The sequence below is a fragment of the Oratosquilla oratoria genome, chromosome 32 (assembly GCF_046742065.1).
Source record: "Oratosquilla oratoria isolate Oo_2021 chromosome 32, ASM4674206v1, whole genome shotgun sequence".
Taxonomy (NCBI): Eukaryota; Metazoa; Arthropoda; class Malacostraca; order Stomatopoda; family Squillidae; genus Oratosquilla; species Oratosquilla oratoria.
The window spans coordinates 11,756,486-11,783,051 of record NC_134808.1 but is presented as its reverse complement, the minus strand read 5'-3'; the positions used below and the strand labels follow the sequence as shown (position 1 = coordinate 11,783,051).

At 39.0% G+C, this 26,566-nt stretch overlaps 1 protein-coding gene across 1 annotated transcript in view; it reads left to right on the top strand.

Annotated features, from left to right (window-relative positions):
• The window catches only part of LOC143041772 (lysosome membrane protein 2-like), a 172,881-nt gene that overhangs the window by 134,424 nt on the left and 11,891 nt on the right, over positions 1-26,566 (top strand). Inside the window, exons 7-8 of the mRNA XM_076213821.1 lie at positions 1,446-1,564; positions 2,132-2,257. Coding sequence (XP_076069936.1) covers positions 1,446-1,564; positions 2,132-2,257 — 245 coding nt within the window. The remainder of the gene's footprint in view (positions 1-1,445; positions 1,565-2,131; positions 2,258-26,566) is intronic.

Below are 26,566 nucleotides of genomic sequence, written 5' to 3'. Positions count from 1 at the left end.
GCAGGCTAGGAAAAAATGAGACAAGAGACCAGGAGGTTTGGGTAATTATCAAGTTGTTTCAATAGGACAATGATTGGCTTAGCCCCTGACGTGAAACATTCTTTTTAAGTATAGATATATGAGCAGAGAAATCTAATTATTAAGATAACCTTTCCATTGATTTACTGGGATGTTCTAGAGTAAAGTAAATATGTATAAGAATGATGGGAATTCTGAGTACCAAAAATATTATCTTATATTTCATAATCTGAATGATGAAATGGTCGGAAAAGAATATGATATTTGTAACAACTTTAATAGATATTTACAGGCGTTTTCTTGCCACTACTTTCTAAACATAGCTACAGACCTTTTCATTAACACAAAACACAAAAATAAGGAAGAGGGAAATGCGTTGTAACGATCAAATGCAGTACATTTTTAAAGGAAAGACATTGGGTGAGATGAAGTACGTCACCCTAACTTGGTAGACCTCAAAACTAATCAACAAGTAATCAAGTACTGTCGGTAAAGATCCTGATTATTTATTTATTTATTTATCTACAGGGTTGACAATCTTTTTTTATCAGGATTCTAAAACTGGGGAAAAGTGGGGAAAACTGAGGAAAATAATTATGTTTATAAATGAGATTAGGAACAACATTGTTCCAAAATATAAAGCAAATCTCAAATTATACAGAGGAGGAAAGCTATGAAATATGTATTTACAATGGTGAAGAATCCTACAAAATTATATTCTTCTTTGAAGTAAGTAACATTATCATTTGTCAAGAAACTTCGTGTTTGCAATATATTTTTTCATTAAATAAAAAATGGGCATCCTCATTTGAAACAAGTTATTTTGTTATATTAGAATAACATAAGCCAAAAACATCAAACGGAAGCAAAATATTAGTTACAGATCCTATTACCAAAATAGAAATATTATTATTTGTCTTTACTAAGTCAAGAAGAATATTCTTATTTGCAAAATGCTCAAGTTCCGTGATGATTATACTTTCATAATAGTTGATTAAAAATACTTCGCAATAAAGTAGAAAAAGATCAAGTACCTATGATTTAACGTTGATATTGTATGACATGATATAGAAATTCATTGATTTATTATAGAAAATATGTTGATAAATATATTATTTTGAAAAAAGGAAAGTGGGCAAAACTGTGTGTATTTTATTTATTTATTCATTTTCATTTATTATTTTTTAACCTAGGTGGGTAAAACCGGGTTACACACTTTTTTGCCAACCCTTTTTATCTATTTATCTAGTTATTTGTTTATCTATTCATTCATTTATTTGATTATTCGTTTATTCATCTATTCATTTACTTACTTATCTATTTATTTATTCATTTGCTTATTTTCTAAATCTTTGAAGAAATGAGGGAGAATTCTACTGCTACAAATTATGCATATATAGTTTTTGATACACCTCTTCATTTAACAGGATCTCCGGTGATAATGTCTACACCACACTTTTACCAAGGTGACACAGTTGATATAGAAGACAAAATTGGTCTTAACCCTACTAAAGAGGAACATGAGACATATCTTGATATTGAGCCCGTAAGTTACATTGGGTTGTAATTATGAACCCAGTTTATGTTAACATTTTCATTGTCATCAGTTAAGAGTTGTATTACAATCCATATTGTTTCCCTTGCCCATATGTGTTACTTTTATGGTCAGATTCTATCATCTTCAGAATATGTGTTGTAGACTGAGGGAATAATATAAGTTTATTGTAGTATAAGTGGTGTCTCGGTAAAGTATGAAAACAGTAATTATAATTATTACCTCTAGTTTCACTGATGGAAAATAGATAGCCCCACAGTAGCTAGTGAAGTTCCTTAGGCCCTCCCAGTGATTTTTGTGAAGAAAAGTTGGACTGTTGTCTGTTATTTTAGTGTGAGTCTATTCCTGTGTCACCAGCTAACAGGAGGAAGAAGGGACTAGTTGCTGGTTGTTAGTTCTCATTTCACCCTATTCAGCGACTGAATATCGGTCTCCCCGGGGTACCTCTAGAAGGAAGTGAGGGTAATGATAGTTTTGGAAGATGGGAAAGGAGGGATATATTCTTTATGACGTCCATTTATCGTTGGTTTCTATGAAAACAATTTGGTGTACTTACAGAACACAGGTGTTATGATGCGTGCAGCCAAACGTATCCAGATCAACATGCCCCTGCGAAAATATGGACGTATTCCGGCCTTCAAGCAGGTGCCTGATCTCATCTACCCAATCATATGGATCAATGAGGTTAGAAAAAAAAATGAATATCATGGTCGAGCACAAGTGGAATATTGCTTATTTCCTGGCGGTTTTTTTTTTCTTCTTCTTCTTCTTCAATGATATAGGTATCATTCTCAAGCAGGCCTAGTTCATTTGTTTCGATGTCTTCACATCATTATTTTGTGGTGAGTAGGCCTAGGTGAGTTATTTACAATTTTCTTGGTCATTTAAGCCAGCTTTGAGCGGCTGTATAGTCTTGGAGCATGGTATTCAAATAATCTATTTCTTATCATTTTATTGGAGCATGGGTCAATATCCAGTGTTTATCTCATGCGTGTCTGCGATGTGAATGTGTTGAATGAATGTACGGGGAGTTGCACTCCTGACCCGAAGGAAGCGAAGCACCAGCATGGGTCAACCAAAGTGCGCCAGTGCTATGTGAACGTGCATAGGGGAAGTGGGTGTGGGGAATGAAGTGTAAGATGAAAGTCAATTGTAAGGAACTTTATCAAGTGTATGATTCACCATGGTCTTGGATCAGGTGTTGGACTCGTGATCGACAATTATTAACCTTCCGGATGAGAGCTCAGAGCTCGTATGACCGATCTAGGAGTAATAATGTGACCTTACACGTACACCCAACTCCCCGCCCACGAGGGTTGGAGTAACACCCCGCAGCGAGGCGATACTGAAATAATTTGAGCATTGGGCGGGAGTCGAACCCGTACCGCCGTAGTGGCAGGCGAGAACTCTAACCACAGCGCCACGAGGCGTGTGTGTGTATTGACCTAGTTGTATTTACCTAATTGTATTTTACGGGAAGGGGAGCTATGCTCGTGGTGTGTGTGTGTGTGTGTGTGTGTGTGTGTGTGTGTGTGTGTGTGTGTGTGTGTGTGTGTGTGTGTGTGTGTGTGTGTGTGTGTGTGTGTGTTTCTGTGTACGTGTTTGCGTTTACCAAATTGTAGTAAACAGGAAAGGAGCAACGCTCCTAATGTCCATCTCCTATTCTCTAATCTTTTATCACACCTAGCCTCAAATTCATATACAGTTTCAACTTAAGCTATATCCTTGATTTCCTTTTATCATATTTAGATTCGAACTCATGTAATGATTGAGCTTGGGCTATATCATCTAAGATATTCCACGTATTTATGCATCCATATGGAAAATTGTATTTCTTCACATCCTTTAGACATGTGGTCTTTCTTAATGTCCTACCATGACCTCTTTGACCCCTCCCATCTTTAATCAGGAGATCTCTTCTGTCAGTGCAGTCTATCCCCTTTAGTGACCTGAATAGTTTAATCATATCACCTTTCTTTTCGATCTTTCAAAGTTGGCAGACCATGTGGTTTTAGTCTCTCTTCATGTGGTTTATCTGCCAGGCTGTGGAACAATTTGGTAACTGCCCGTTGTATTCTCTCGATTTTGCTTATATCATTCACTCTGTGTGAGGACCATACTACTAATTCATATTCTAGTTTTGGACGGATTAGGGTTTCGATTAATTTTTTCATTACCTCTTCATCTACATAGTGAAACGCCACTTAATATTTTCCAATAATCTATATGTCTCTCCCACAATCCTGCTGATACGTCTGCCAAGTGACAAACCATCTTTTATCAATGTTATGTGCGCATGTGTGTGTATTTGCATAGTTGTATTTACCTAGTTGTATCTTACGGAAAAGGGAGCTATGCTCGTGCTGCCCCGTCTCTGTATCTCGCAGTATCTAAGTTGTTCCTAAATTCGTGCGTGGTTTTTGCACACACTATCATTTCATCCAGTTTGTTCCATACATCCACCACTCTGTGGGGAAAGCTGTTCTTTTTCAGGTCTCTTCTATAACTGTCCTTTTTGAGTTTCTTTCCATGTCCTCTTGTATTTCTCGTATCCCATTTTAGTAAGTCTTCTCTATCAAGGACTTCCGCCCCTTTCTTTATTTTATAGATGGTCAACAAGTCTCCTCTTTCTCTTCTTTGTCCCAGGGTCGGTAACTAGTTTTGATAGTCTCTCTTCGTATGACAGTTCTGAAAGTGTGGGGCCATCTTCGTAGTTGCTCTTTGGATTCTTTCAATTTTCTTTATATTCTTTTTGGTACTGGATGACCATAGTATCGCTGCGTACTCCAGTCTGTGACTAGTATTTTCTTCACCATTTCCTCGTCCAAGCAAGTAAATGCCAATTTTATTGACCTCAGCAAGTCGTAGGTTTCTCCGACAATTGTTTATCTGTTTATCAGGGGACATATCCTTTGTGATGATTACTCCCAGGTCTTTTTCAAATCTCACTTTCTTTTCACCGATTTTATATTGTCCTGATATCCTGTTTTTACTTTTACCAAATTCCATTATTCATTTCTTGATTTTGAAGTCCACTTCCCACTTCTCACTCCATTCCCAAATTTTGTTCGGATCTCTCTGCAGCGACTCAAGTCTATTTCAGTGCTCACTTTTCTCAATAACTTTGCATCATCAGCAAAGAAGTTTATGTAACTATCCACACCCTCGCCTATCCACATAAATAGCAGACATTATTGGAGGCAGTACCGAACCCTATGGAACTCCACTAATCACCTCTTCCCAAGTAGAACCTTTATCTCTGAGCACTACTCTCATTTTTCTTCCATGCAGGAAATCCTCCATCCATTCCAGTAGTTTACCTTGTACCCCTCCTATGGTTTTCAGTTTTTCTAATAGTTTTCTATGTGGCACTTTATCAAAAGCTTTTTGTAGATCTAAGAAACCACAATTAGTCCATCCGTCCCTTTCCTGTATTATATCTAGTAGTCTTGAGTAAAAGCAGATCAGATTTGTGGCACATGATCTTCCCTGTTTGAATCCAAACTGTCTAGGGTTTAGTATGTTGTTCTCTTCTAGATTTTTTTGTCCATCTATTTTTGATAACCTTTTCACAAATTTTGGCTACGGTACTTGTAAGGAAACAGGTCTGTAATTTGTTGGGTCCTCCTTGTTACCACCTTTATACATTAGTAGGATGTTGGCCTTTTTCCATTCTTCTAGTATTCTTCCTTCCTTGAGCGAACAACTTATTATAACATATATTTTTCATGGTGTTTAACTCGTTAGTATATATTTTGCCTACCAATTCTTCTTTACACTCCTTTAATATGCAGTTTGCAATTCCATTCACGCCGTGCGATTTCCTGACATCAAGGCTTGTTATTTGATCCATTATTTCAGCTTGTGTTCCTATTATTTCCCCATACGGGAGGGGGGTCACTTCTCGCCCTTCATCCCAGTGTCATATTTTTTCTTGAGTGAAAACCGATTTGAAATTACCCCAGCCATTTCTATATCTTCTGTGTATTCCATGTTCCCCTGGCGTAGTTTCTCTATTTCATGCTTGTTTTTCAATTTACCATTCACATATCTATAGAATAGTTTTGGTTGATCCTTACATTTTTCTATTATGTCTTTTTCATAATTTATTTTTTCTTCCCTGCGTATTTTTACATATTCATTCCTTTCATTGATATATATTTGCCACTTTCTAGGTTTTTCCTTTTTTCATCCTTTCCAAGCTTTATCACACACACACACACACACACACACACACACACACACACACACACACACACACACACACACACACACACACACACACACACACACACACACACACACATATATATATATATATATATATATATTTTTTTTTTTTTCGCTGCACTTTCTGTTAAACCACCACTTATTATATTCCTTTTCCTGTTTTTGTCTTGGTACATGTTTATCCACCCCTTCATTATAGATTTCCTTTGGAATCTTGAATTTTTCTTCCACTTGCGTCTTTTTATTCAAACTCGCTTCTTGAAAAAAATTCTTAAGTTTCTCAAAGTCCGTTTTACTATATACCAGTCTTTCTTTTCCGCATTTCTCATTTCTCTCCATATATATTTCTTCCTTTAGTTCTAGTTCAAGTAATATGTGGTTATTCTTCCTAATTGGTGTCTTGTATTTAATTTTATCCACAATTTTAGGTTCTGACGTAAAGAATAAATCCAGTCTTGCCGGTTCTTCATTATTTCTATATCTGGTGTTTCCCTTTATCCATCGTTTCATTGTATATTCCATAATCATGTCAAGTACTACATTTCCCCATAATTCCTCTACACCATTCACTGTCAACTCTTCCCAACATATTTCTTTGCAGTTAGAATCCCCCATAAGTACCGCGTTTTCTTCATCTTTCAGCAGCCCATTTAATAGAATCCTTGTATCTTCTAACGTTTTAGAGTAATCTCTCTCTCCAAGAACCCGCTTTGGGGGACACATAGAGCACCACATTCTCTTTTTCATGTTTTATCTTCAACTCTCATCGTGATAATTTCAACACTGTTCCCTCCATTTGTAACCTTCGTCACATTTAAATTTTTCTTGGCCAAGAATATGACTCCTCCACCCTGTTCTCCCTCTTTATTTCTAAGCCAGTGACTATATAAACCATCTTCAACAGTGTTAGGTGATAGTGGACCCCTTAATTTGGTCTCTACAATTGCCATCATGTCTGTTTTTGCTTCTAACAAATAATCATTAAGCTCATTTAATCCTAAAATTAAACACTTTTAACTTTTTGCAGTCTCCATCTCATCCTTTGTTCCTTTCGTTTCCCTTTCTTGAAGATACCATTTTCACAATCTCATATCTAACACTCACCAAAAGAACTTTTTTTTTTCTCGGGCTCCATTCTTTTCTCTCTCTCTCTCTCTCTCCCTCTCTCTCTCTCTCTCTCTCTCTCTCTCTCTCTCTCTCTCTCTCTCTCTCTATATATATATATATATATATATATATATATATATATCTTTTTAAGTTTCGCTTCTTAATGTCTTCTCTCTTTCTCTTTCCTCAAGGTTCATATCTCTCTTTATACATCTTTATAGTGCTCAGTATTACCTAACTTGTTCTTGCTAGTATCTCTTCCGCTGCCCTTTGCAACCTTAATATGGTCTTTAGGAGTCAATTTCCTTCTTCTACATACCTTCCTATTCTATGCACTTCCTCTATTTCCTTTTCTAATTCTTGTTCTTTATCTTGTATTACTCTCAAAACATCTATCGCTAAATCTTTCTCCTCTTTTTCTCTCGCGAACCTAACCAGTTTTTTTTTTTTTTTTTACGAAATACTACTATACCCCGTCTGGGGTATTGGCTGCTTGTTATTGTGGCAAAATAGCTTGCAGTTGATACTTTAGGGTCTATATGGGGCGCCCCTACGGACTAGAGCCACACATCATTTTGTCTATGATAGAGGAAAACTCTGTTCATAGAGAAATGATGACACTTTTATACTACGACTGTCCCTCCGTTACGCTGTCCCCCAACCCCTTGCTGCTGTCCTGTACCATTTCTCTGAGTATTCATTTTCTGCTGTGGGGGAATTCCCTGTGGTGGGGGAAAAGAATACTGCCACCAAGTATTTCCACTTGGATCGTAAGAGGTGAGAAGAAATGGACGGGGAGTTGGACTAGGCATCCTTCTCCTTGTAGCCCCACAGAGGACATTCCTAAAAGAAAAAGTAAAGGCATAAGAGGGTCTGGGAGTTTTCCGACCAGCACCCTAAGGTTTGGGTCTTTTAATGTGCGTGGATGTGGTACAGATGAGAGTAAAAGGGAAGAGATAGGTAGTATGTTTGTGAGAAGAAAGATGAATGTGTTGGCTTTGAGTGAAACTAAGTTGAAAGGGAAGGGTGAGTGTAAGTTTGGGAGTGTAAGTGGGAGGTTATCAGGAGTGAGGAGAGGGCGAGGGAGGGAAGGGGTGGCTATTCTAGTAAGTGAAGAGATAGGTAAACGTGTAGTGGAGTGGAAGGAGGTTTCCTCAAGGCTAATGTGGATGAAGGTGAAACTGGGAAAGGAGATGTGGGTCTTGTAAGTGCATATGGGCCTGGTAGTGAGAAGAGTGTAGAAGAAAGGGAGGCCTTTTGGATAGATTTAAATGATTGCATAGAGGATTTAGGGAGAAATGTCAATGTATTATTACTGGGAGACCTTAATGCTAGGGTAGGAAATGGTCCAATTGATGGAGTGGTTGGGAAATGTGGAGTTCCAGGAAAGAATCGTAGTGGAGAGTTGATGGTGGAAATGTGTCTAGAAAGAGAGTTGATGATAGCAAATACAGTGTTTTGGAAGAAAGTCAAGCATAAGTACACATGGGAGAGGGTGGTGGATGGAAGGGTGGTAGATAGAGCGTTAATGGATTATGTAGTGGTAAATAGGATTATGATAGAAAGAGTTAAGGATGTACATGTGCTAAGGGGAGAGGGTGGGGGAATATCAGATCATTTTTTGGTGGAAGGTAAGTTGAGAGTGGAGGATAGATGGAGAAAGAGGCAAAGGACAAAAGGTAGGAAAGTGCTTAGAGTGAACTCTTTAAATGAACAGGAAAAGGAAAAGGAGTACAAAAAGAAGCTGAAGGAGGAGTGGGAGGGAGTGAAGGATAGAGTAGAGCTAGGTGTGGAGGAGTAATGGAGATGGTTCAAGGAGAGAGTCACAAAGTGTGCAAGGATGGTGTGTGGAACAAGAAGGACAGGAGGAAATAGAAGGAAGGGTAGTGAATGGTGGGATGAGGAAACAAAGAAGGTTGTAGAAGAGAAGAAGCGAGCGTTCACAGATTGGTTACAAAATAGGACGAGGGAGTCATATGAGAGGTACAAAGAAAAGAAAAGAGAAGTAAAGCAAAAGGTAAAGGAGGCAAAAAGGAGAACAGATGTGAAATGGGGTAAGAGTATGACAGAAAATTTTGAAAGTAATAAAAAGATGTTTTGGAAAGAAATTAAGAGAGAAAAGGAGGCGAATCAAGTAGAGAAGAAAAGGTAAAAGGTGCAGATGGAGAGATGATAATGGAAGAGAAGGCAGTAAGGGGAAGATGGGCAGAATATTTTAGGGAGTTGCTAAATGTGAAGGAGGATAGGAAGGAAAAGATAGCTGCAGTGGGAAATGCTAAGTAAATGAGAGTGATGAGTGAAGAAAATGGAGGAGAAATAAGGAAGGATGAAGTGAAGGCAGTTGTTAAGATGATGAAAGTAGGTAAGGCACCTGTTCTGGATGGATGCCATGCAGAATGTCTAAAAAAGGAGGTACAGTGATGGTGGATTGGCTGGTGAGGTTATTTAATGTTTGCTGGGGAGAGGGTAGAGTGTCGGAGGACTGGAGGAGTGCCTGTATAGTTCCACTTTACAGGGGAAAGGGGGACAAGTGTTAATGTAGTAGTTTCAGAGGGATTAGCTTGTTAAGTGTAGTTGAGAAGGCTTATGGGAGGATCTTGATTGAGAGGATTAGGAGAGGAAGAGAGGGAGTAATTGGTGAGGAACAGTGTGGATTTAGGACAGGTAGAGGTTGTGTAGATCAGATCTTTGTGGTAAGACAGATATGTGAGAAAGCTATAGGAAAGGAGAAGGATTTTTTTTTTTTTTTTTTGGCTTTTATGGATCTGGAAAAGGCTTACGATAGGGTAGACAGAAAGGCACTGTGGGAGGTTATGCAGATATACGGGATAGAAGGAAAGCTTCTAGGAGCTGTCAAGAGTTTTTATGAGAGTAGTAGAGCTTGTGTCAGGATTAGAAATGGAGAGAATGAGTGGTTTGAGGTAAAGGTGGGACTTCGTCAAGGATGCGTTATGTCGCCCTTGCTGTTCAACTTATACATGGATGGGGTAGTGCGAGAGGTAAATGCATTGGTAGTGGGTCAGGGATTGGAGATGGTTAAAGAAAATGGAGAAAAGTGGGAGGTGAGCCAGCTGTTGTTTGCGGACGACACTACGCTTGTGGCAGTATCGGAGGAGGGATTGAGGAAGTTGGTGACAGAGTTTGGGAGAGTATGTGATAGAAGAAAGCTAAAGATAAATGTGGGTAAAAGTAAGGTGATGAAATGTACAAGGGGTGAAAGTGGCAGTAGACTGGAAGTGAGCATTAAGGGAGAGCGACTGGAGGAAGTGGATAGTTTTAGATACTTGGGTGCAAATGTGGCGGGAAAAGGTGGAGTGAAGATGGAGGTAGAATGTAGACTGAGAGAAGCGAGTAAAGGCCTTGGTGGATTAAAGAGTGTAATGAGGAATAGACATTTGGGAATGGATGCGAAGAGGAGACTGTATGAAGGTGTTATTGTGCCAACAGCACTGTATGGAGCAGAAACATGGAACATAAGAGAAGAAGAGAGAAGGAGTTTGAATGTGTTTGAGATGAGGTGTCTGAGAAGTATGATGGGGGATACCAGGCTGGATAGCGTGAGAAATGAGGAGGTGAGGAGGAGAACAGGGGTGGAAAGGGAGTTGGGAGATGGGGTTGATGAAAGAGTATTAGGATGGTTTGGACACATGGAAAGAATGAGTGAAGAAAGACTAGTAAAAGAGGTACGGAAGACAGATGTGGAGGGAGTGAACATGAGGGGACATCCTAGGATGAGGTGGATGGATGGGGTGAAGGGGGCTTTGGGGAAGAGGGGAATGTCTGTTGAGGAAGGACGGGAGAGGACAGAAGACAGGGGTGAATGGAAAATGGTTGTATATGGATGATGTGATGCATGAGGTGGAATGGGCGGGGGGATGGGGGGTGAGGTAGTATGTGTGAGCAAAATTTGACGCAGCCCGAAGGGATTTCTCCCTGTCTTCTCCTTTTATGCAATGGGGGGACGGAGAGGGGGGGTTGCCGATTTAATGAAGCGGCCTTGCTGTGGATGTGCTGTGTCCTGCGACACTGCTTCTGACCCAGGGCAGTGGACAAGGTGCAGGGATGACCCGTCATCCAGGAGGTGCTAAGATAAGAGGGAAGAGGGAGGGTGAAGGGCCAGGAGGTGCTAAGATAAGAGGGAAGAGGGAGGGTGAAGGGATGTGGAGTGTATTTAGGTATGGAATGGGTGGGAATGATTTTATGCCTTTTCCTTTTTGTCTATCTCCCTTGTAAGGGGGAAAAAGCCTTGGTATATGTATATATGTATCTCTAACCAAATTTTCCTTTACTTTGATTACCTAAATGACTGTTTCTTTAGTTTTATCTTGCATATATTGCTGAACAATTTCTTTAAAAGATATCTTATCTTTTCATGATTTTCTTTCCGTTGTTTTTTTAGTTGTAATATTTTTTTCCTCGTCTATACTTTCTCCAATTTTTCGGTCATTACCTTCATTTGTTCATTCACCTCTTTTATGGTCGTATTATTTGCGGTATCTTTGCTTTTGTAATTCTTTATTTTTACGTTTTACCTCAGCCAGTTCTTTTTTTTAGGGCATTCACTTCCCGAATTGTTTCAGCATTTCTTTCTTTAATTCACTGATCTCTTTATAATGCACATTATACTGATCCCTGACCCTTGGGACAAATTCTATCAAAACTCTGATTTCCCTCTCTATGTCTATAATTCCTCTCAAGTTACCTCTTTCATACCGAAAGCCCGAAAATGACATTTCTTCGTAGTTACCTAATTGTCTTCTTATGCCTAATGGTGTCTCTATGCTCTTGTTTCGTTTCGCTGCTCCGCCATCAGGGGTCTCATCTGGCCTATTTTAATTTTCTTCAATGTTCACTAATTTTCACTATATCAGCTTCACTCGGGCAGCTGTTTAATACAACCTAGGTATCCTGACTTTGTAGCACTGATGAAAGGTCTTGTTTTTAATGAAGTCCCCAAGAGCGCCAATTTTGACGTGTGTGTATTTACCTAATTGTATCTTACAGAAAGGGGAACTACGCTCTTGGTGTCCCGTCTCTGTATCTCGCCATATCTAATTTGCTCTTAAATTCTTGTATTGATTTTCCACAAACTATTGTTTCGTCTAGTATGTTCCATACATCCACCACTCTGTGGGTAAAGCTGTTCTTTTTCAGATCTCTTCTATAACTGTCCTTTTTGGCTTTCCTTCCATGTCCTCTTGTATTTCTCTTATCCCAATTTAGCAAGTCATATCAATCAAGTATTTCACACCTCTCATAATTCTGTAGATGGTCAACAAGTCACATCTTTCTCTTCTTCGTTCCAGAGTCGGTAATTCTAGTTTTGAAATATTTTCTTCATATGATAGTTTTGATAGTTTTGAAATATTTTCTTCATATGATAGTTTTGATAGTAGCTCTCTGGATTTTCTCATTTTTCCTTATATTCTTTTTAGTATTGCCTGACCATAGTGTCGCTGCGTACTCCAATTTTGGCCTTATCAGTGTGACTAGTATTTTCTTTACCATTCGTTCATGCAAGTAAGTGAAAGCCACTTTTATTGATCTTAGCAATTTATATGTTTATATGTTTATCAGGGGACATATATATTTGCGATGATCACCTCCAGGTCTTTTTCAGATCCCACTGTCATTATTTTCTTTTCACCAATTTTATATTGTAATGATTTTTTTTTTCAAACAAGCGCCGGCTTCGCCACCATGGCTACGTCATGGACACTTGGCCTGCGGCGCTGCTCGCTTCGCGAGCGGGCGATTCACGTCCTGCCCTTCGCTCGCGACCAATCATTTGTCTCCGTTGCCGTGACATCACTACTCTCGGCAACTCAGTTGTCCCCGTTGCCGTGACGTCACCACGTATCGGTAGTCGGTATTGTACAGCCAATCACCTTTACGGAAGTGTCCCCCCAAATACCGCCACCGCTTAGGTCATTTCAGAATAATTTTGAAAGAGTTATATTTTTATTTATATAATAATTCCATTATGCTACATTTCTTAATGTTGAAGTTCACTTCCCACTTTTGACTTAATTCCCAAACCCTGTTCAGATCTCTCTGTAGTGAGTTGTCCGTTTCAGTACTCATCTTTCTTTAACTACTTTGTATCACCTGCGAAGAAGCTCATATGACATTCCACACCCTCCATGTCATTCACACAATTAGCAAACATTAATGGAGCCAATATTGGTCCTTGTGGAACTCCACTAATTACTTCTTTCCAAGTACAACTCTTATCTCTGACCACTACCCTCATTTTTCTTCCATGCAAAAGTCCTCTATCCATTTCAGTAGTTTACCTTGTATCCCTCCTATGGTTTCCACTTTTCTTATATATATATATATATATATATATATATATATATATATATATATATATATATATATATATATATATATGTATATATATTTTGTGAGGGACTTTATTAAAAGCTTTTTGTAGATCTGGGAAACCACAATCAGCCCATCCGTCCCTTTCTTGTATTATATCTAATACTCTTGAGTACAGATCAGATTTGTGGTACATGATCTTCCCTGTCTATATCCCAATTGTCTCAGATTTAGTATATTGTTCTCCTCCAGATGTTTCATCCATCTACTTTATATATGAAAAATTTAGCTACCATGCTTAAAAGGGAAACTGGTCTGTAATTTGTTGGATCTTCCTTATTTTCTCCTCTATAAATTGGTACGATATCGGCATTTCCCCAGTCTTTTGGTATTCTTCCTTCTTTGAGCAAGCAACTTATTATGTTATATATTTTGTCTACTAGTTCTTCTTTACATTATTTTAATATCCAATTTGCTATTCCATCCGAGCCGTACGATTTTCTGACATCAAGGTTTATCATTTGGTCCATTATTTCTTTCCGTGTTACTATCATTTCCCTCGTGGGTGAGGGATTTCACTTCTCTCCCTTCATCCCGATGTTGTATTTTTTCTCTAGTGAAAACAGACTTGAAGTGCTTGTTCATATGACAGGTTTGAGAGTGTTAGGTCATCTTCGTAGTTGCTCTCTGGATTCTTTCAATCTTCTTTATATCCTTTTTGGTACTGGGTGACCATAGTGTCTAGGCTTTATTAGTGTGACTAGTTTTTTTTTTTTAAACCATTTCTCCATCCATATAAGTAAAAGCCACTTTTATTGATCTTAGCAAGTTGGAGGATCCTCCATTTTTTTTTTTTTTTTTTTTTTTATCTACTTATCAGGGAGCATGTCGTTTGTGATGAGTACTCCCAGACCTTTTTCAGATTTCACTTTCTTTTCATCCTTTGTTCCGACTTTATATTGCCCTGATATATATATATACATTTATATATATATATATATACATATATTTATATATATATATATATATATACATATATATATTTATATATATATATATGTGTGTGTGTGTGTGTGTGTGTGTGTGTGTGTGTGTGTGTGTGTGTGTGTGTGTGTGTGTGTGTGTGTGTGTGTGTGTGTGTGTGTGTGAAGACATCCTGACAGGTTGTAAGAGGAGTAGAGGGAAACACACAAGTAGAACAGGAGTTTATTCCTTGACTAGTTTCGCACAGTGATGCTTCTTCAGAAAGAATGGTTTGCATTACAGAATAACTGATATTAAATACAAAAAATATTGGGAGAAAGAGGGTATAAGGGAAGGTCACTTCCTATTCATGGTGGCACGAAATCGTGCGGGTTGGTCGGACTGGGGCTCCGTGTGGTGCTACGAGTGAACAGATGTCCTGTTGTTTTCCACTCTGTTGCTGCATGTAGTGCTGTTATCTTTGATAATTTAATATCTCCTATTCTATTATTTGTGCATTTATTTGTGGCTATGTATATGGCTTCTACCATTTTCCTCTGTTTCTTACTGAGGTTGTTGTGTAATACATCAGCTTCATCCCATTTTGGTAGGTGCCCTTTTTCATCTATATGGTTCACGAACGCGCTGGTTTCACGGTGGTGACGGACATCGGCTCTGTGTTCTTTGAGTCTTGTTGGCAGACTCCTATATGTTTCTCCAATATAAACATTATCACAACCTGAGCAAGTGATTCTATAAACTAAACTGTTGGTATTATTATTTTCAATCTTTGGTTTAATGACGTCCCCGATTTTCTTTCCTGCGTCACATGAGAAACGGATGTTAGAGTGCCTTAATTCTTTACTTAGTGTGCAGGCCAAATCAGAAGTGGGAACTACTATGTAATTGATGTTGTTTTCTTCCTTGTTATTCCTCTCTCTTACAGCTTTGGCCTTCTTCAAGGTGGACGAGAGAAGACCGGTAGGGAAGCCAAGTTTTCTGAAAGTTTCGGTGACATGATGTATTTCGTCATGGAGGAATTCAGGGCTGCATATTCTGAGTGCTCGGAGAAAAAAGCCCATGACTACGCCGGTCTTGGTCTTTTGGTCGTGACCACTGAAAAAACTAATATAGTCATCTTTGTGGGTGGGTTTCTTATACACTTTGAATTTGACAGTGCTATTTTCTCTAATGATAACTGTATCTAGGAACGGTAGGGACCCATTAACCTCGTGTTCCACTGTTAGTTGAATCCTAGGATGGACTTGGTTGAGTTGTGATAGGATGTCATCAATGTTGGTGTCTTTGGGGAGAACGAGAAGACAGTCATCTACGTACCTGTACCATTTGCTGTTATTCGGGATTATCTTTATATATTCTTCTTGTTCAAGTGTCTCCATAAAGAGGCATGCGGCTACTGCACTTAAAGGGGATCCCATAGGCAAACCTTCGTGTTGGTAAAAAGTTTTCCCGTTGAAGGAAACAGACACACACTTGAAGCACATTTCAATTAGTTTTATATAGTCTCTCTTATTAATAGGAAGGTCGTCCGCTTTGATGTGTGTCAAGACTTTCTTGATAGCAGAGATGGCATTTTGTATTAAGACATTAGTAAATAAACTTTGAACATCATAACTTACCAGTACTTTGTCTTTGAAATCTATTTCCTTTAATCGGACGAGTTCTTAAGGTGTGCCTCACTGATTTTACCAAGTGATGAAGATAGTGGTTTAGCAAGATGTTTAGCTAACCTATGGGGCGCGCTGCCAATACCGGAGGTAATGGGTCTAAGGGGAATCTCAGGCTTGTGTGTCTTAGGGAGACCTCTCATGGTTGGTATTCTTGGATTTTCCTCAAGAATGTGTAATAGGCGTTTTCCTTTCTCTGTTCTTCTGAGTAATTTTCTTGCTTCTTTGTTGAATATATTGGCCTCATCCTTAGCTTGTTGTTCAGTTCGTGGTCTGTACGTGTTTGTGTCCGAGAGAAGGGCTTCCATTTTCCTGATGTATTCAGTCTTGTCCATGATAACGATACCACCACCTTTATCTGCTTTAGTGACGACAATATCCTGGTTATTGCGTAGTTCTTCAAAGAACACAGAGCCGATGTCCGTCACCACCGTGAAACCAGCGCGTTCGTGAACCATATAGATGAAAAAGGGCACCTACCAAAATGGGATGAAGCTGATGTATTACACAACAACCTCAGTAAGAAACAGAGGAAAATGGTAGAAGCCATATACCTAGCCACAAATAAATCCGCAAATAATAGAATAGGAGATATTAAATTATCAAAGATAACAGCACTACATGCAGCAACAGAGTGGAAAACAACAGGACATCCGTTCACTCGTAGCACCACACGGAGCGCCAGTCCGACCAACCCGCACGATTTCGTGCCACCATGAATAGGAAGTGACCTTCCCTTATACCCTCTTTCTCCCAATATTTTTTGTATTTAATATCAGTTATTCTGTAATGCAAACCATTCTTTCTGAAGAAGCATCACTGTGCGAAACTAGTCAAGGAATAAACTCCTGTTCTACTTGTGTGTTTCCTTCTACTCCTCTTACACACACACACACACACACACACATATATATATATATATATATATATATATATATATATATACTACATTTCTTGATGTTGAAATATACTTCCTACTTCTGACTTAATTTCTAAACTTTGTTCAGGTCTCTACAGTGATTCACAATCCGTTTCAGCATTCACTTTCTTCGGCAATTTTGCGTCGTCTGCAAAGAAGTTCATACAACATACCACATTTTCATCCATGTCATTCGTATAAATGACAAACATTATTGGAGCAAATACTGATCCCTGTGGAACTCCGCTAATCATCTTCCCCCAAGCTGAACCGTTTTTTCTCTGAGCATTACCCTCATTTTCCTTCCATGCAAACAATCCTCCCTCCAGTTTAGTAGTTTACCTTGTATTCCTCCTATATCAAATTTTTTAATATTTTTTATGTGGCACTTTGTCGAAGGCTTTTTGTAAATCTAGGAAAGCACAATCAGCCCATCCATCCCTTTCTTGTATTATATCTTTTAGTCTTGCGCGCGCGCGCGTATATATATATATATACATATATATATATATATATATATATATATATATATATATATATATATATGTGTGTGTGTGTGTGTGTGTGTGTGTGTGTGTGTGTGTGTGTGTGTTTGTGTGTTTGTGTGTGTTTACCAGAACCTCTCGCGAAGTAGAAACCATATTTTTTTTTATATTTTCTATATATTTCAACCCTTTAAAAACCTTCCCACACTCTCATAAACATTTCCCACGCTCTGATAAACACTTCCTATACTCTTAAACACACTTTGAAACATATTCTTAAGCATTAAAAATACTAGTAAGGTATTGGAAGAGGGTGGTGGATGGAAGGGTGGTAGATAGGATTTTAATAGACTATATAGTGGTATCCAGGAGAAGAGTAGGAAAGTTTTGGATGCACATATTCATATGGGAGGGAGGGAGGAAATATCAGATTTTTTTTTTGGGGGGGGGGGAGGTAAGATGCAAGTAGAGGATAGATGAAGAAAGAGGAAAAGGACACAAGGTAGGGAGGTGCTTAAAGTAAACTGATTAAATGGGAAGGAAAAGGTGGAGTACAAGAAGATAAAATTATGAGGGCAGGAAAGTCACCTGCGTTAGATGGATGTCATGCGGAGTATCTAAAAAAGGGAGGCACAGTGATGGTGGACTGGCTAGAATGCTGGAGAATTGAAGGAGTGCTTGTATAGTTCCGCTTTACAAGGGAAAAGGGGACAAGTGTGAGTGTAGTTGTTTCAGAGGGATCAGTTTATTGAGTGTAGTTGGGAAGGCATATGGAGGTTGTTGATTGAGAGGATTAGGAGGGGGTCGCATTGGTCAGATTTTTGTGGTAAGGATGTTTTTTGGGCCTTTATGGATTTGGAAAAGGCTTATGGCAGGGTAGACAGGAAGCCACTGTGGGAGGTATTGCAGATATATGGAATAGGAGGAAAGTTGTTAAGAGCAGTCAAGAGTTTTTACGTGAGTAGTAGAGCCTGTGTTAGAATTAGAAATGGAGAGAGCTAGTGGTTTGAGGTAAAGGTGTGATTTCGCCAGGGATGTGTCATGTCACCATGGCTGTTCAATATGTAGATGTGTGAGAGGTAAATGCAAGAGTAATGGGCACAGGATTAGAGGTGGTTAAAAAAAAAATGAAAAAATGAGCGATAAGCCAGTTGGTGTTTGCTGGTGACACTGCACTTGTAGCAGGGATTAAGGAAGTTAGTGACGAAATTTGGGAAGGTGTGCAAGAGTAGGAAGTCGAAGATAAACGTGGGTGATGAGACGTACAAGTGAAGAATGTGGCAGCAAATTGGAAGTATTAAAGATAGCTTTAGGTACTTGGGGGCGCATGTGGCGGTAAAGGGAGAAGTAGAAGAGGAGGAGGAGGTAGATTGTAGATTAAGAGAAACAAATAAATACCTTGGCGGATAAAAAATTGTGATGAGAAATCGACATTTGGAAATTGATACTAAGAGGAGATTGTATGAAGGGGTGATTGTGCCGACAGCTCAATATGGGGCAGAAACATAGAACATAAGAGAGGAAGATTTTAACTGTGTATAAGATGAAATGTCCGAGAAGTATGGTAAGGGTTACAAGGATGGATAAAATGAGAAAAGGGGAGGTGAGGAGGAGAGCGGGGGTGGAAAGGCATTTAGGAGATAGGGTTGATGAAAGAGTATTTTGATGGTTTGGACACATAGAGAGGATGAGTGAAGAAAGATGGGTAAAAGAAGAGTGGAAGGCAAAGATGGATGGAGTGAACAAGAGGGGCGACCGAGGATGAGATGGATATATTGAGTAAAAAGGATGTTCAGAAAGAAGGGGTGTCTGTTGAGGAAGGAAGGGAAAAGACAGAAAATAGGGGTGAGTGGAGAATGATTGTGTTTGGAGGATACAGTGATGCATTAAAGGGAATGGGTTAGGGGATGGGGGAGGGGGGTTAGGGAGTGGTTATGAGTGAATGATATTTTGCCGTAGCCCATAGGGATTTCTCGCCATCTTGCTGGATTGCTTCTGGCCCAGGGTAATGAGAACATAAGAACATAAGAAATAAAGGAGACTACAAAAGACCATAAGGCCTACACTAGGCAGCTCCGTATCCATCACCACCTGTCATCCCCATCCATAAAGTTGTCTAATCGTTTTTTAAAACAACTGATAGTTTCAGCGCTTACTACGTGGTTACTAAGTTTATTCCATTCATCGACCACCCTATTTGTAAACCAATTCTTGCCTATTTCCTTCTTAAATCTAAATTTGTCCAGTTTATACCCATTACTGCGAGTCCTGCCCTGTTGTTTTATTATGATGACCTTGTTTGCATCACCCTTGTTATAGCCTTTGATCCACTTGAACACTTCTATTAGATCACCCCGCACTCTGCGTCTTTCCAGAGAGTGTAAGTGTAGGTGCCTAAGCCTCTCTTCGTAAGGCAAATTTCCGAGTCCTTGTATCATTTTGGTCATTCTTCTCTGTACTGATTCTAGTGAATTTATGTCCATTCTGTAGGACGGAGACCAAAACTGTACCGCATAGTCAAGGATGGGTCTAACTATCGCTAGATAGAGTTTAATAATTACCTCTGCACTTCTATTCGTTACCGTCCTAGCAATGACGCCTAATGCTCTGTTTGCTTTATTTCTGGCGCTAATGCACTGCTTCCTGGTTTTAAGGTCCGGACTCACCAGAACTCCCAAGTCTCTCTCGCACTCAGATTTTTCTAAAAACGTGTTATCTAAGTTGTATCTCTTTTCGGGGTTGTGTAGCCCTACGTTTAACACGCTACACTTAGAGGTATTGAAGTTCATTTGTCATTTCACCGACCATGTTAACAGTTTATTAAGATCATCCTGCAGAATCTGGGCGTCTTCTCCTGACCTAATTAGGCGTCCTATTTTAGTGTCGTCCGCAAACTTACTAACATCACTATTTAACCCATCGTCTAAGTCGTTTATATACATAATGAACAACAAGGGACCCAAAACCGAGCCCTGGGGGACCCCGCTAGTAACATTGCCCCACCTAGATTTTATTCCATTTATGGTGACCCGCTGTTTTCTGTTACTAATCCAAGCTCTAATCCATTCTAACACTTTTCCTCCTATGCCATGGGTTTTGATTTTATTTAGTAGTCTCTGGTGTGGCACTTTGTCGAACACTTTGCTAAAGTCAAGGTAAATAACATTGTAATTTTCATTGTTGTCTGACGCCTTATATACCTTAGTGTAAAAGGATAGAAGATTAGTCACGCATGACTTACCTTTGGAGAAACTATGCTGTGAATCACGAATTAAATTTTGCCCTTCAATGTGTTCTCTGAGTCTATTTACTATTATTGATTCAAGCATTTTTCCTATAACCGATGTCAAACTGATTGGCCTGTAGTTGCCTATGGTCGATCTATCTCCCTTCTTAAAAACAGGAACAGCGTTTGCCTGCCTCCAAGCAGTTCGAACAGAACCAGTGTCTACCGATTTATTGAATATTTCAGTTAACTGGTCGAGCGAGATGCATTTTTCTTCTTCATCTCCTGGACCCTCTTATTCCTCTTCTTCCTCTCATGCTGATTTCGTCATCTCTGTCAGGTCTTCATCCGTTTGCGGATCTAAGTTGGCCTCGTGCAGATCATCAACGTCATCGGGAATCACATCGTTGAAGCCATCTCTTCCTTGTAATTTTGCCAGCTTCACTGTCTTATCTACTGTAGAGTGGTGGATTTCGTCAAGAGATAAACCCTTAAAATCGTGGACCACTTATGGCCACATTTTTTTTTTCCCAGAAGGCGTTCAAATTTTCTTCCTTCATGTCTTTTATAGCCATCTGAATATTTTCTTACACGTTGCAATGGTGTACTGACGCCAGTACGCCTTCAGCGGGAAGTTTTCTTCCAAGTCTCAAACAGGAGCCTCGACAAGGTGCTTCAGGTTGTTTCGCATATAAAGTGCCTTAAATGCGCGAATATCACCTTGATTAATGGTGATGTGGTGTTCGGGGAGAAGAAATCTATTTGTATGCCATCATACGACAGGTCGAGCGCATGACCTACTGCATTATCCATGATGAACAGCACTTTGAATTCAAGGACTAGTGGAACTAATCCGAAGTAAAGAGTTTCGTAATCCAGGACTTGGGGTTGTGCATCTAATACACTGGTAGCAGGTTTTCATTTTTGTTTTTGAAGGCCGTTGAGTTTTTGAGTTTCTAAATAAGACCGAGATTTATCATAAAGCCCGCAGCATTCCCACATTTTTCTAGAATGACCCAACCTTTGTGGGCCTTAAAACCAAGGGTTCAGGCTTCTTCGGTCATAATGAACATGCGAGACGGCATTCGTTTCCAAAGTAAGCCCGTCTGATCCATATTGAAAATCAGTCAGGCTTATAACCCCTTTCTCGATGATCATCCTGAACGTCTCGTTCACGTATTTCTCGGTGGCGACTTTATCAGCTGATGCAACTTCTCCATGCAGGGCCACACTCTTTAGCTTGAGCCGTTTTTTAAATTTGTTAAACCAGCCTTTGCTGGCATTGAATTGGATTGGTTTGGTGGAAAATGGAAAATGCTGTCCTTGGTTCTGCTTCAGGGTCATCGTGGTCGTCATAGTCTTCTGTAAATCTGGATAATGTTGGTACCCAATGGGATATTCTTCATCCTGCAGTCACTGATCCAAACGGCCAATGCAGACTCCATCCTTACAATTGCCTTGTTGCTGGAACATACCACCCTTTTCGCTAGCTGGTTAAAGGACACTGCTGCCCCCACACTTATATTATTTTTGTTTTTCTTAAAGTAACTGACCGAAAAATTCATCAAGCCCGTAGTGGCGGCCCATAGCCACAAAGCTTCTCCCTTCCTTTAACATGCAGATGAGTTTCACCTTCTCTACGTAGGTTTACACAACCCAGAAAGCAATTGTAGTTTAGATAACACCTTTTTAGAGAAAACTGAGTGAGAGAGAGACTTAGAAGTGCGAGTGAGTCCTAACCTTAAATCCAGGAAACGGTGCATTACCACCAAGAATAGAGCCAACAGAGCATTATGTTTCATTGCTGGGACGGTTACGAATAAAAATGCAGAGGTAGTTATCAAACTCTATCTGGTGTTAGACCCATCTTTGATGTGGTACAATTTTGGTCTCCCTCCTATAGAATGGATATCAATTCACTAGAATCAATACAGAGGAAAATTACCAAAATTATATATGGACTAAGAAATTTACCTTACGAGGACAGGCTTAGGCACCTTAATATACATTCTCTGGAAAGACGCAGAGTATGGGGTGATCTAATGGAAGTGTTCAAGTGGATCAATGGGTTTAATAAGGGTGATGCAGACAAGGTCATCATATTCAAACAAGGCAGAACTCGCAGTAATGGATTTAAGTTGGACAAATTTAGATTTAAGAAGGAAATAGGCAAGAAGTGCTTTACACATACAGTAACCATATAGTGAGTGCTGAAACTATCGGTTGTTTTATGAGGTTGGATAATTTTATGGATGGAGATGATAGGCGCTAATGGATATGGAACTGCCTAGTGTAGGCCTTGTGGTCTCTTGTAGTCTTCTTTCCTATATTCTTATATAGGCTTCTTCCTCTGGCGCTTAGGTTCAGTGCCAGAACCCTTAGAAGACCCATCAAGGCAGGGCTTGAAGTACATTCAGTTTTACAAAAAATGAACAAAAACACAACAACGTAGAGCAAGACTATACAAACTGAACATGGCGGGATGCTGCGGTCGCTAAACCAATCAGCTCCCAGAATACTGAGCAGCGTGCTCCAATTGGTCGCGTTTCATTTATTGACCAATAGTATGCTGCGTACGAAGTCATCCGGGCAAACTAGCTCGAGCATCCTAAACTTTGTGTATTCATTTATAGTGCGCAACATATTTCGATTTGATATGTTGATATAGATTTTAATTGTTTATACACACGCGCGCGCACACACACACACACACACACACACACACACACATATATATATAATATATATATATATATATATATATATATATATATATAAATATATATATATATATATATATATATATATATATAACCACGTATGAAATAATCTCGGCAAACGAGCTCGAGCAGCCTAATCTTTGTTTTTCAGGGTATCTTATTTCCTAAATACTGTATTTGCTATTATCAACTTAAGAAGAAAGTCAAGCATAAGTAAATATGGGAGACGGTGGTAGATGGAAGGGTGGTAGATAGGACTTTAATGGACTATATAGCGGTAACCAGGAGAACAGTAGGAAGAGTTAAGGATGTATATGTTCTAAGAGGAGAGAGTGAAGGAATATCAGTTTTTTTTTTTTTTTTTGTGGAAGGTAACTTGAGTGGATGATAGAGGGAGAAAGAGGGGAAGGAGAGAAGGTAGGGAGGTGCTTAAAGTAAACTACTTAAATGAGAAAGAAAAGGAGAAGGTTTACAATAAGTTAAGAGAGGAGTGGTAGAGAGTGAAAGATAGAGTAGAACTAGGGGTGGAGGAGGAATGGGGATGGTTTAAGGAGGGAGTCACAAGGTGCGCAAAGATAGTGCGTGGAACAGGGAGGACGGGAGGAAATAGAAGGAAGGGTAGTGAGTAGTGGGATGAGGAAGCAAAGAAGGTTCTAGAAGAGGAGAAGCGAGCATTCATAGATTGGTTGCAAAGTAGGACGAGAGAATCATATGAGAGATACAAAGAAGAGAGAAGTAAAGGAGGCAAAGAGGAGAGCAGATGTGAAATGGGGTAAGAGTATGACTGAATTTTTTTAAAGTAATAAAAAGATGTTTTGGAAAGAAATTAAAAGAGGAAGAGGAGGCGAATCAAGTAGAGAAGAAAAGGTAAAAGGTCCAGATGGAGAGATGATAATGGAGGAGACAACAATAAGAGTATTTTAGGGAGTTGCTAAATGTGAAGGAGGATAGGGAGGGAAAGGTAGTTGCAGTGAGAAGCGCTAAGAATATGGCAGTGATGAGTGAAGAAAATGGAGGAGAAATAAGGAAAGATGAGGTGAAGGCAGTTATTAAGATGATGAAAGCAGTGTGAAGCACCGGGGTTGGATGGGTGCCATGCAGAATATCTAAAAAAAAAAAAAAAAAAAAAAAAAAAAAAAAAAAAAAAAAGTACAGTGATGGTGGACTGGCTGGTGAGGTTATTCAATGTTTGTTTAAGAGAGAGTAGAGTGCCGGAGGACTGGAGGAGTGCCTGTATAGTTTCGCTTTACAAGGGAAAAGGGGACAAGTGTGAGTGTACTAGTTTCAGAGGGATCAGTTTGTTAAGTGTAGTTGAGAAGGGTTATGGCAGTGTTTTGATTGAGACAATTAGGAGAGGAACAGAGGAATTAATTGGTGAGGGATAGTGTGGGTTTATGACAAGTAGGGGTTGTGTGGATCAGATTTTTGTGGTAAGACAGATATATGAGAAAGCTGTAGGAAAAGGTAAGGATGTTTTTTGGGGCTTTTATGGATTTGGAAAAGGCTTTTGACAGGGTAGACAAGAAGGCACTGCGGGATAGGAGGAAAGCTGTTAAGAGCAGTCAAGAATTTTAACGAGAGTAGTAGAGCTTGTGTTAGAATCAGAAATGGAGAGACTTAGTGGTTTGACGTAAAGGTGGGACTTTGTCAGGGATGTGTTATGTCACCTTGGCTGTTCAATTTATACATAGATGGGGTGGTGCGAGAGGTAAATGCAAAGGTAATGGGTCGGTGATTGGATTACAAAGGAAATGGAGAAAACGAGGAGATAAGCCAGTTGTTGTTTGCTGACGACACTAGGTTTGTGGCAGGATCAAAGGAGGGATGGAGGAAGTTAGTGATGAAATTTGGGAAGTTGTGCGAAAGAAGGAAGTTGAAGATAAATGTGGATAAAAGTACCACTTGATATTTGACCACTTCTCACACTGTATTTGAGTTGATTAATTCTTGTTTGTATATATTTGCCAGTTTGTCCGATGTAAAATTTCTGGCACTGCAGGCAAGGAATGGAGTACACGCAATCATCAGTGTTATGTGGAGAATTTTTGATTAATCAACACAAATACAGTGTGAGAAGTGATCAGATATCTAGTGGTATTTTTGTTCATGTGAGGGACCAGAATCATGAAATTGACTGGAAAAATGCCAATAAAATAACCTCTTGTAATTCCTTTACTGAGAGGAACATCATTGAATCAAGCCACATTAAACAAACTTTTGATCAAAATATCAATCTAAGCTTAGGTATGTACAGGCTTGATAATCTAATTTCAATGAAAATTGGTGGATGTTATCCTACCCGGACATTTGGTCCATATGTGACCTGAGGACTGTGGATAATTATCTCAGGCTTGTGTGTTTCATCTTTCTATGTTCCTTACAAAAATTTTACTTATATATACTGTCTCTGTATCTCCCTTACTGTATTCCTTCGATGATGTCTTAAGTAGACAATAACGTTCGGACTACGTTTCTTATCTACTAGTGTTTTTTCTGCAAATTATATTCACGTGTCATTTGTGAAATACTCCAATGTATATATATATATATATATATATATATATATATATATATATATATATACATATATATATATATATATATATATATATATATATAGCGTTAGCGGAGTAGGAAACACAGGGGTCTTGAGTTTATTCCTGACTAGTTTCGCAGGCATGCTTTTTCAAAGGAATGGGTTTACAAACGGGCTGTGGGCATTATATACATGGGGTGAACCTCACTACCTCCTCGTGTTACCATAGTTGGTGACGAGTGTGAACATTACACTGTGGCTAATGCAATAATGATGAAGTTTTACAATTAAATATGATGACACCACTAATAACAAAGAAATTATTAATAGTAATGTGTAACAATAATATTGATGATGATAAAAATGAACATTTAAATATCAATATTATTGTTACACATTACTATTAATAATTTCTTTGTTATTAGTGGTGTCATCATATCTAATTGTAAAACTTCATCATTATTGCATTAGCCACAGTGTAATGTTCACACTCGTCACCAACTATGGTAACACGAGGAGGTAGTGAGGTCCACCCCATCTATATAATGCCCACAGCCCGTTTGTAAACCCATTCCTTTGAAAAAGCATACCTGCAAAACTAGTCAGGAAACTCAAGATAGTGAGGGAGCTAAGACTAATAAACTAGGTCGATTGTTCACTTTATAGTAGAGACATGCCGTTTGGAATATAAGTACATAAGAGATCTCTGTTAATTAGGTCAACGTGACCCGGAAACTAGAATAGAGCCTTTTTCGTCATTTGCTCAATCTAACTGGTTATATTGATGAAAGT